Raw genomic sequence first — 12635 nt, 5'->3', positions numbered from 1 at the left:
TCTCTGAGATTGAAGGATAAAAAGCATTTGTACCATATGCTTTATATGTCTTTAAAAAAAAGAAATCAGTGTCCTGCTGTCTCTTCAGCCATAATTGTCCAGGATATTGTTCTGATTTCTATTATTTATGTAGGACTAAAATGTTCAGATGATTAGTAAATGGTAAATGGTAAAATTTATATAGCGCCTTTTAGATTCAATTGATGCTTCTCATTCACTCATTCATGCACACACACCAACCAGCTCATCAGGAGCAATTGGGGGTTAAGTGTCTTGCCCAGGGACACTTTGACACATCCAGGGTTGGGGACCAAACCAGCAGCCCTCCAACTCCCAGACGACTGCTTAGTGTTAATTTGCTGACCATTAAACCAGCTAGACTGTTACAAAAGCATGTGACCCTGACCTTGGATGTTAACCGTAGACAGAAACTAGATCTAGAACCAGATCAAAATGTACTTTTTCTTTCCAAGATTAGTACATACATCCATAAATCATAAGTCTAGCTATTAGTCCTATAGTCAAGCTGGTGTGTATGCATTGTAACATATAGCATCTAGTAGACATTGATTGAAGGGAAACTGTTACCTGAAGAGGTACTGTATTTTTTCAGTTAAAGTATTTTGAGGTGGCAGCAGACTCAGGTAACTTCTGGGAAGTCACATGTAGCTCACCTGTTAAATCCTGCTCCATGTTTTCCTCAGGGATCCAGTCATGGGCGGTCAGACAGCTTTGATGCAGAGAGATCAGCGTTCCTCAACGAGCTGAACTTCCCCAACCTCCAGACCTCCCTGAACAACCATCACATCCCCCAGGGACACGGATTTGCATTGCCAGGGAACCATAACGTGGGCACCGTGCACAACAGCCTCAACAGCCTCATTGCCCGCGCCAACGAGAAGCAGGCCAATCAGAGGACAGACTCTGCCCAGCATCACCATAGCAACCACAGGGCAGGCCCCATTGAGCTCCCGCGTACAGGGTTCAGTGAGACTGCAGAGGATCATGGGAAGGACCAAGCCAATAATGGTGAGAGAGCCGCCACTGACACTGAGGGCTGCTGGGAGCAGCCAGGGGAGACCTGGGTCTCTACCTGAGTCTTTGTCCTCGTTCCTGGCCTGTCTGGTGAAAGTGAGGCTTCACTCCAGTCTTAAACCATTAATATATGCTTATACTTCTACAAATGTTGTGCTGATTAATTTCAAAATACCTGAGAAAATACAAATTGTTGTCATGGAGATTGAAGGGTAACTTCACCTTGGGGCTGTTTTATACTTCTGCAGAGAACACATAAAATGGGTCTGTGTCTGTGTTGTGTGGCATGTGCAAAGGTGTGGTATACCTCTCCACATTAATCCACTTTCTGTTGGGAATTTGAAACAACAAATTTGGAGCAGTGTGATGAGGTTCTAGCTGAAGGGGTTTGATACCAGCATACTTCATACTTTATCAATAAATTAATTAATTAAAAAATGAGACCAGTGGTTCTGAGCCTCGGTTCTGCGGGAACCCTGTGTATGCTTTTTTTTGTTCCAGCCAGAACTGCATCACAGAATTTTAACATGCTGTAAATTTTTCTTAATTACGGGCTTTTCATTTTTAGAGGGATTTTTTACCCTCTTAATTATGGTAGAAATTGTTATTCATGCCATGAAGAATGGCCAGAAATGTAAATACATGGCCTGTGCAACATGCTGCACTAGTATAGTGTAAATGCTCTGCCCAATCGCAAGTGCTGCATACAATGCAAATCACATGTACTGCACGGACTACACTACACTACACAAATATAAAACAGCGTTGCATATGGCCAGTGCGCCAGAAGTAAGATATTATAAATTGTTCCTAATTTAAAATGATAACAGTCATAAATCTTAATTATAACTTAAATTATTTCTGACATTCAGGCTGGCTGATGGAGCTCTCTTCCAAACCTTGCGTGTCCTTCTTTCCCAGTTAATCAGTGTATCTGGACAAAATAGCTGTCTTCCCACTCGCCTTGGAATCAATCGCTTTCTATCGAGCCGCCAGCCAGACAGAATCATGCAAAGCCCTGCCGAGGCATGTGGTTGGCTGATTCCAACATTGACCTGAAAATCTTTATAAAACTCATTACTGTACAACGTGTTACAGCTTGGTGAGGTCTGGAGAAATATTACGCTGTATTTTATAGATGAACATTTGATATTAGTCTGCTGTGGTGGTTGTTTTTTTTTTGAGTAGTAAATATCAGATAAACAAACTTTAAGGCCTGTGGGATGTAAATTCAGTCATTTTACGATATAACAGGATCTATGAAGAGCCCCTGGCGTCAGATCTACAGTATATTATAATCTCCAATGAATATTCAAGCTTTTCCTCTTGTGCACCCTACACAGTAAATCTGCCATGTTGTTTTGCACATATTCTTTTGAATAATGCATATGTGGCATATTCCTTGGGAACCTCTTTTGTTTGAAACGAACAGCAACTTTGCAATTTGCTTTTGCATGTGTGATGTTTGTTTTCTGTAGGCATCTCTGATGCTTTATTTTACTGTATATTTAGAATATCCCTGGGATGACTGGATGGTGCTGAATTTTGAGTCAACCCCACTTTTGTGTTTTCATTGGCTTATATCTTGGATGTGTAGCTTAAAAGTTTGTTTACAAAGCAAACACTTTGTCAGATGATCAATTAAAACAGTCAAGTGCACAGTTCGCCCACTTCGCCTCACTCCAGAGGTTTAAATTGATTGCTGGTTTTAAGGTGAAAACAAAACTCCAAGCCTCTCAAGCACAAGTTTTGGCCAAAACAGTTCTAAAGTCAACTAGGAAAAAATCAGAGTGGGAAGAAATCGAATGTGTTTCAGTGTCTTCTGTCGATAACATTGATTACTTGGTGTGATTATTTGAACTTCGCTTCAAGCAGCTGGTTTTGAATTGGATATTAGCTACATCCTACGGTTTTAATTTGTGAGTATTTTCAGCAAACGCATGTGCACTTCATTTATAACCTCAACAAAGAAGTGGCAACTGATTAAAATGCTCATACAGGTTCAGTAATTATTTATGCACAATAGCTCGATTTGAAAGCTGCTGTTTAATTAATATTGTCAGATTAATATTTTTAGTTGAATTTTACTTGTTATCCTTCAGTATAATGGTGCTACTGGGGGTGGGGGGGAGTTTGAACAGATAGTCCATCAATTGTCATCAAATAAAAAACAAGAGTTTATACTATAAATAGGAGAAAATATACAGTACTGACAGCCATATTCTCATCTTTATCAGAGCAATATACAGTAAGCCCCTGTTAAGAGAAACAAGAGACAGGTGTGTAACGTTGCTTATGAATCGCCATACTCCACATGAGGTTTTCATATGCCCTTATATTATTTATCCAGACAGAAACAACAGCCTGTGTCTGAACCAAACTAATGAAATGAGGTTCAATTCATCACATGGACACATCCACAGTCCGCTACCACGAGGCAATTCTGCCTTATCAATGTTTACAGGGCAACGCACAGCACCTTTCTCAGAGGCTTAAAGTCCCACTATCTCATACCCATAACCAAAAATTATGCTGTGTCAAGAAGAGCAAAATTATCCTGTGTCCTGACCTCATACTGGATACAACATGAGTAATTTATGTCATTTTATACACAACTCCACTGGTAATGGTCCCTGTAGTTAACTGCCCAGTGTAGCACCTCTGGATGTCAAAGCCATCAGTGGGTGTAATGTAGTGGCCAGTATACAGATGAGATCTGTTAGTAATGGATTACTCATTCACACTCATATCCAGATGCTTTATCTGTATACCTTCTGTGAAGGGAAGATACAGTTCATGATTATTGTATTCCACTAAAAATTAGTGGAATACAATAGTTTGATTGGTTCTGGCAAACTCAATAATGTTATCAGTCAGTGAATCTTGACCTCCAGTTACATCCCCATCTGTGCTCATCATTATTCATCAGAGCAGGTGATTGGACATTGCTTTATCAGCCACGCCCATCCCTGGACTGGCTGTCTCACACTGGACTGACCTCACACTGGCGAGCTCAGAAATCAGTCAGGCTGAAAATAGTCATTTTTCTAAATGCTAGAGAGGCATGAGGGGTGGGAGAGCTCGAGGTCACAATATTCTGAGATTGGCTCTGAATAAAGTTTATGTTTAACAAGACGACTTACAGAGATGTTGCATGTTTTTAGAGGTCTGGTTATGTCCATGAGCAAAATCAATTGGTACAAATATTGTCGTTATCAAATGCTCACTTTCACTTTCAACATTGTCTGCAAATACCAGTAAGTATAAATACTTATATAACAGTGCTAGGAAGTCATAATGTGCATTTCCTTAGATAAATAAGTGATTAGCATTTAATATCTGGTGTAAGATGTCCTATAGGCCTATTTATGACACATGCAGCAGTATACTGTGTACATGAACTCCTACAGATCTTACTAATGTTTGAAATAGTGTGTGTTTTGGTTGAAGATGTTATGCGATTGCCTGTTCAGTAATATAATATAATATAATATAATATAAAATGATATGATATAATATAATATACATGAACATGCATTAGGACCAGTTCAGTAATATAATACATGTACATGCATTGTATTAATTATATTATATTTATATTTATCTGTCTCTGATTGATAGCTAGTATTGTGCTACAAACTTAGAATTAGCGTTATGACATTTCTGTCATCAATGAGTTCATAACAAAGTTCTGCTTTGTCCTTGTGCTGAATCACTCCTGGAAAACAGACAAAACACTCTCAATCTTGATGCTTCCAGGCAGATTAATCACAGATGGAATCCTGAAATTACCAGTGGAAGCCACCCACTTGATCAAATTTGAATTTGGTTTGTTTTGCTGGGACCAAGAGCCTACGCATTAAATTATCAGAAGTGTGGAACTAAGGTTAAGGCCTTTGGACCTTGCACTGGAGGGCTTTAGGATCAGATTTGAGGGGCAGAATTCCTACCCAGGATTGTTCGTACAAATCCTGCAGCTGTTGAAATGGAATCTGGGAATACATGTGCAAACAACATTTAGCTTAATGGTGTAAAATAAGTCAGGATGAAGCTGGTAAGCTGTAACAGGGTTGCCTTTCTTTGTTTTCTCTGTGGCAGATCTGAACTCTCATAGCAGTGAGGAGACCTCAGTGGAGGAGGTGATGGGGGTACCCGGGGGGTATCGTTGGGTCATGCTGCCCCCCACCAACTACCCCCTTCTCAGCCCTCAGCCCTACATCTCCCTGGAGACAGAGAACGGGGAGGACAGGAGCGAAGAGAACATTGTGTACCTTTGAGGAACATTGTGTCCCTTTGAGGAACATTGTGTACCTTTGAGGAACGTTGTGTACCTTTGAGGAACATTGTGTACCTTTGAGGAACGTTGTGTACCTTTGAGGAACATTGTGTACCTTTGAGGAACGTTGTGTACCTTTGAGGAACATTGTGTACCTTTGAGGAACTTTTTGTACCTTCAGTTCCAGGGCAGACTGACATGTGGACCAAACTTCAAAACCTGACTGCATTTCAGCTTTACTGTGGAAGTCAGTGGGTTTCAGTTGACTCCCAGTTGACTCCCACTCAAATGTCAATGTGTCTTTGTAAATATTTGCCTGTATAGAATTTATAAATACAGTATATATGAGGGAAATATATATTTGTTAAAAGTTGTCTTCAGTACTTAGCTTGTAAAAGTACATGCAAACGTAATTGCATTTATTTGTATTTCTCATATTGGGGGCGACATGTGCTCAGGCAGTAAGAGCAGTCGTCTGGCAGTCGGAGGGTTGCCGGTTCGATCCCCCGCCCGGGCTGTGTTGAAGTGTCCCTGAGCAAGACACCTAACCCCCAAATGCTCCTGACGAGCTGGTCGGGGCCTTGCATGGCAGCCAATTGCCGTCGGTGTGTGAGTGTGTGTATGAATGGGTGAATGAGAAGCATCAATTGTACAGCGCTTTGGATAAAGGCGCTATATAAATGCCAACCATTTACCATTTACCATATTGTATAAGCTGAGCTTGCATATGGGTTCTTCGTATGGGAAACCCGTGCCTAAGTTCCTAAATTATATACTGCAAAAAATATCATACAAAGTTATTTCTTTAATATCATTTAAATAATAAATAATATCAAAGATTAGTGTTTCATTTTTAAAAGAAATATGGTCTTTTAAATATATGGTCTTTTAAAAAATCTTTAAAAAACTGTCTTTTTTTCTCAGTTTGGTATCATTTTATTCCTTACAATTATTTTTCTGAATAGAAAATTATTTAATCACTGCAAACTAATGGGGCCATGTAAGAAATATTTCATTGTAATAAGAAATGTAATTAAATGTACACATTTGAGAAAATTGGAACGTTTTGTCACCAGTGTGACCACTGTGCCTTTCTATACAAACATTCTTAATCATTGTGATGTCGCTCCTTTCCTGCTTGGTTTGTTATGAGATAGAGTGATCTTATGTGTCATCTCTGTTGAAATTGACCTTGGATCACTAAAAAGATTAGAAAGCTTAATTCTTAATATGTGTGGCAAGTTGCACAAAATTGAGAGCCGTTGTTATGAAGTCTGTTAGATTAACACTAATGTAAATGTAGCTGTTGTATTTCACTTAAAACTCTCTCTTGGCTTGTTTTTCCACTGTGCACTGAGTTGTCTCCTTTTCACCTGAGCCTGAGTCTCAGGTACTGAGATGGGTGTATGGATGTAGTACCTCTATGCTGAAAGTCTCAGGTACTGAGATGGGTGTATGGATGTAGTACCTCTGTGCTGAAGGTCTCAGGTACTGAGATAGGTGTATGGATGTAGTACCTCTGTGCTGAACGTCTCATGTACTGAGATGGGTGTATGGCTGTAGTACCTCTATGCTGAAAGTCTCAGGTACTGAGATTTCACCTCATTGCAAAATGTTTGCAACATGCCTAATGTTACTTTGCTTTTGTAATAAGTATAATTCAGCTTGTACATCTTTCAGGATATGCTGACAATGCATTCTGTGATGGCAGATGGCAAATGTGTCAATTCTTCGTTTTTTTATATATATATTTATTTATGATGTTATTTTTTTACTGTATAAATGTTTATAGTTTCCTGTACCAAATTATTGCTGTTTTAACCCAGTTCATATACATTGAAAACATTGAAACATGATCAGTCAGTTGTTAAAATTGCCTCTTATTTTTATTTCTTTATTGCTTTGTGTTTTTGTTTGCCAAATGAAAAAGCCAAATGCCAAAGTCACAGATGCCTCTGACACTTTTTTCAGTTTTGAGTTTATCTGCATTAGTTTGTATGGACAACCCATGGATTAAGGCACACATTTGGTGACATGTTCTTTTCAGCAAATGCATTTTTTTCCACTACATTAATATGATATTTATTATTTAGAAAACTTCTGTCTTTTTCCTCTCCTGTACTGTTTGTACAGATGGGCTCAGTGCAGATTTTATATTGTAACTCTCTGCTGCTTCAGACATGTCAATCAATCAGTTCAAAATATTTTGCTGAAGCTCTGAGCTTCAAAAGAAATGAATGTGTCTTTCCAAAGCACGGCAGAAAAAAAAAGACGTTTTATAGATTTCTACATTCCAAAAACTTTCAGAAACTCTCATTGTTCATTTACTTCTATTTCTACTTCCACCATATATTGTATTATGCTGTTGAAGGCTGCATTCTGTGGAAGCCATCTTTCAGGATAGCACTCTCTAGGCCTTATTCAATGGTAGTTATAAAGGACTTAATTCTACACACCAGCTGAGAGTGAAGTGGCTTCATAATAGGTGAAATTCTCTGTTGATAACAGTCACCTTCAATCACTCAGTGATACTAAGCCTCTGCAGTTTACAGATCACTCCTACATTCAGTGTTCAAGCTGTGTGAGCTGAGTGTGATCATCCCCTACCATCCCACTCTTTATAGTAATTAGGAGCATTAGCAGAGAAAATCAGGTGTGTGTTTGTACATTTCTTCCCTTGTGGCATGTTTGGGCTTCCTCTGGTCACCGTGACTAATACATCATATTATGAAGCGACAGTTTATACAATTAATATTTTTACACTGCCTACAATGTACATCATTATTAAGGGTCCTTCATGTTAGTGCAGGTGTGGCAAAGTACTGTTATTACCTTCACTAAGGACAAAATGGCTGTACAGTGGAGAGAAAGTGAGCAGAGTCAAGCAGTGAGGTTAGTGCCAACAGTAAATACAGGAAATGTAGTGCAGTTTGTGTCACAAATATGCGATTAGGATTTGTCCCTCTAGGTGTCATATGCACGCATTGACATGCTACTGCAACATAAAGGAGCTTCTAGTTACCTCTTCACCTCCAGCTATAGCAGTCCTATATAAGAGATCAAAGACAAGTATTTAATTTAATTCCCATTTGAAAGGAGTTGGATGGTTTGAAATACCATTCAATCAGCATCATTCAAGAGGTTAGCACAAAACATACTTAAAAAGAAGGCATTGGTATTTCTGTTCGGCTGGTTTTTCTTTTTTTTTGTGCTTTTTTGTCTTTTGGAGTGTGGTGATAGGAGGAGGTCTGGCATTGTTGTGTTGCCATGGCAACTGCATAGGTTCTGTAAGCTTAACAAGATCAGAACAGATGTATAAGTGCACACTTTTGTGAGTCGATAATTAAAGCACTGAACACTGAAAAATACAGATCAGAATTCAGTTTGACATTTTTTGTGCCGTAGCTGTTAATGCAAACCCTAGTCAAACATAGGCCTTCTAATTAATACACAGGATTAGTACAAAATACCAGAGACACCTGTTTATATTTTCAACCAGTGATTTCTGTCTAACTTCTATTTCACCACAAATGAGTATTTCATGAGAATAAAATAGTTACATTAAATGTACATGTGCATTCCAGTGTGTATTTGTCAGTATTTGATGCGTTAATTATTACATTTTAATGATTAAGTTGAAATAAAAGGCCTGTAATTCCTAAAGAAATTTCCAAATCTGTATGTAAAGACACTCAAATTTAATCTGACAGCATGTTATCGTCATATTCAATTTTATCTGTTGTTCAACATCAGATCCAATGTGCTGGTGTCAAAAGAACAAATTGTGCCACTATCCAAATACTGTGCTGCATATATAGTACAGCAAACATATATATATATACATATATATACTTTAGCTCTAAATTACATTCTGTTTCATCATCTGACATTTGCAGATTAAGGAGAAATAAAAAAACATCGAACATCAACCTTGAATATTTCTGAAGATCATTCATAAGGATGAAAGCCACGCACTGCATTGCTTATCATCAGAACCATGCATTCCACTGCACTGAACGACCAATAGAGCCGACTAAAGTCTAAAGTCCTATCATCAGCGGCTGTCTTTCATGGAGAGCGTCTGGGGAATCTGAACGCCTGAAATTAATGCTTGCGATGCAGCCCTGACTCATGGTTTCATGCCCTTGATAAAGATGAAATTTTCATCATGTTAAAAAGTAACTGAGGGACCCATTGTCCTCTGGCCTGCGTTAATGCTGAATCCATAATCAAATTATCCACAGCAGCACCCCTCCATGGCCTTCAGGGCAGAGGCTCCCTGTAGACAGTGCAGGTCTCTCTGTAGACAGGGCAGGTCTCCCTGTAGACAGTGCAGGTCTCTCTGTAGACAGGGCAGGTCTCCCTGTAGACAGTGCAGGTCTCTCTGTAGACAGGGCAGGTCTCCCTGTAGACAGTGCAGGTCTCTCTGTACATACCGCAGGTCTCTGTTTTAGTCCTGTGGTATTGGAGATTCTGAGTTTGTTTTAGTCCAGTGGTATTGGAGGTTCTGAATGTATTTTAGTCCTGTGGTATTGGAGGTTCTGAGTTTGTTTTAGTCCTGTGGTACTGGAGGTTCTGAGTTTGATTTAGTTCTGTGGTATTGGAGGTTCTAAGTGTATTTTAGTCCTGTGGTATTGGAGGTTCTGAGTTTGTTTTAGTCCTGTGGTATTGGAGGTTCTGAGTTTGTTTTAGTCCTATGGAATTGGAGGTTCTGAGTTTGTTTTAGTCCTGTGGAATTGAAGGTTCTGAGTGTGTTTTGCCCCCCTCCTCTGACTTCACCCAGGATGAGTACAAAGTGAAATGACCCGACTCTCACCTATGGGAGATTAATAGATCCTTTATCTTGACTCTGCAGGTGAAATCACTGCAGGCATGTGGTATTCTCATTTACACAAAGCTGTGCTATGACAGGAGCTCTTAGCTAAGGATGTACACAAATCAGTAATAGACTGGAATATGGGGATAAACCAACCATCTGTATTTTGGAAATGTTTTTGTTAGCCAGGCAACTTTAACACAATGGTTTTATTTAATATAACATTTCATAAGATAAATAACTTTAATGTTATGTTTAAAGTAACTTTTATGTTTCCCCAAGGAAACTGATTTTATTGATATTGTAGAAAAATCTATTTCCTGAAGATATAAACAATGATTATTTTTGTTTATTAGAAACTTCAACAATATATACAGTTTATTGGATTTGGACTTAGAGATATATAGTGGCAGACTCTTATAATATATCTATTTGTGGCACAAATACGATGTGGTATGAAAAGCCAGATAGAAAATCTAGCTGATAGAATTTTATGACTGCCTCCACAAGCAATTTTCCATCTACATACCTATCCAAATTCACCCACGGTCGATAAATGTTTGCATAAGTTGGAGGCTGCATTTAGAAAGCTAAATACCCTTTCCTGGCTTGAATCTCACTTCTACATGATAGGCAAGGAAGGAAGCAAACAAATGATCTTATTGGTTCAAATGGTTCATGGAAAAAATGAAATGCAATGATGTTGTCCAATCAGGGGAGCGCAGATGCTTTTCGCAGCCTATGTATCTATCCAAATACAGAACATTTATTTATTTATATTTATATTTGTCTCACAAATGCAGACTAAGGACTCCTATTTAAGATGGGTATTATGCCATTATTCACTGGACAGGTGCTTGTATCCTGTACAATGTTAATAACACATATATTACTTATATCATCTACTTATACTTGTGGATATTTGCAAAAAACATTTCTGTGGAGCATCTTGATTAAAAGCACAACAGTGGGGATGAAATGAGCAGCCTCTCAATTGATTTCTTTTTTTTTTTACCTCAATTTAATTTCAACTGCAAAAGGTTAACTGAATGTAATTATGTTGGCATATCTGAATGGCAATGAGGAAATTTTGCTTCATTATACATTGTTAGTAAACGTTGTTAGGGGTGGCCTGTAGCGTAGTAGTTAAGGTAAATGACTGGGACATGCAAGGTCGGTGGTTCTAATCCCAGTGTAGCCACAATAAGATCCATACAGCCGTTGGGCCCTTGAGCAAGGCCCTTAAGCCTGCATTGCTCCAGGGGAGGATTGTCTCCTGCTTAGTCTAATAAACTGTACGTCGCTCTGGATGAGAGCATCTGCCGAATGCCAATAATGTAATGTAATGCAGTAACGTGAATGCAATTCATGGCAACAACATAAACCCAAAGCGACCCAGTCTCAGGGGCTGTGCTGCAAACCCCACCTCTCCTGATACAGAGACAGAAGACAGCTGTACAGCCGAATGGCTGCAAAAAGTTGTTCTGGCTGAGGAGCATTTAAAGGTGCTTTGAGTGCTTTTGTTCAGAGAAAATACAGGACATAAAAACTGCATCAATCATATAATCCAATTATGGGAAAGCCAATGGGGCGTGATCTCAATCTCCAAACAAACTATGATTTACTCTGGAATTTCCTAAAGAATAGGGTAAAAGCAATCAACCTCTCCAGTTATTTTATTCCAATATTGCCAGGCAATTTTTGCATACAAAATCTTTGCAAAAAAACTTTGGCTGCAGGGACAGCCTGTAGCCTTGTGGTTAAGGTACATGACTGGGACACGGAAAGTTGGTGGTTCTGCACTGCAAAATTCTGCACAGCTGTTGGGCCCTTAACCGCACATTGCTCCAGGGTGGGATTGCTCCCTGTCTACTCTAATCAACTGTAAGTCTCTTTGGATAAAAGCGTCAGCTAAATAACAATACTGTACTGTACATTCCAGGGTAGCACGGTGAGGTAATGGTGCTGAAGAGGTGAGCAGGTACTGTAAACACAGATGTTCTCCTCACAGGCAAGGCAAGCTCAGTTGTAGTCATGATTGTAAAATAGGGGTTTATTTAAACTGGAAAGATTTAAATCTTTGTTCAACTTTATAGACTATTCAGAAAAACAGCAAAAACAATGGACTAAAACAATACTGAAGCTCATGCTGTACACAAGAGTGATAAAATGTGAAAAAGTAATTTACGTAATTTAACAAGTGATGTTGGGGAACTTCATAAGATCCATTTATTATTTTTTTAAATGTGAAAACTGAAGCAAATGCTAAGGATGTGGCCTTGGCTTTTAACAGTCTAGCACTAAATACTTGAATTAACTAAGGGGGGCATATCAGAATCAATCATAATAAAAAAATAAAACATATCAGCCAAAATTTGTTTAAAAAGAAGTGCTTAACACATCATTTGCAGTGATGTCTATGTAAATTTTCTTCTTGGAAATCAAATAAAACACAGTACAGTATGTGGAATAATAATCATCTGCATTTAAAAAATACTTTTCTAAAGT

The 12635-nt window shown here is 38.7% G+C and overlaps 1 protein-coding gene across 1 annotated transcript in view; it reads left to right on the top strand.

Moving 5' to 3' along the window:
* Positions 1-8891, top strand: part of LOC133140788 (rho guanine nucleotide exchange factor 28-like) — a 65135-nt gene extending 56244 nt beyond the window's left edge. The window contains exons 35-36 of the mRNA XM_061260989.1: positions 705-1029; positions 5134-8891. Of these exons, the coding sequence (XP_061116973.1) occupies positions 705-1029; positions 5134-5312 (504 nt within the window). The 3' untranslated portion in view covers positions 5313-8891. The remainder of the gene's footprint in view (positions 1-704; positions 1030-5133) is intronic.
* The last annotated feature ends 3744 nt before the right edge of the window (positions 8892-12635 follow it).

This window comes from Conger conger, chromosome 11 (genome assembly GCF_963514075.1).
Source record: "Conger conger chromosome 11, fConCon1.1, whole genome shotgun sequence".
Classification (NCBI taxonomy): domain Eukaryota; kingdom Metazoa; phylum Chordata; class Actinopteri; order Anguilliformes; family Congridae; genus Conger; species Conger conger.
The sequence above is the reverse complement of the archived record's forward strand: the minus strand, read 5'-3'. Positions and strand labels throughout refer to the sequence as shown.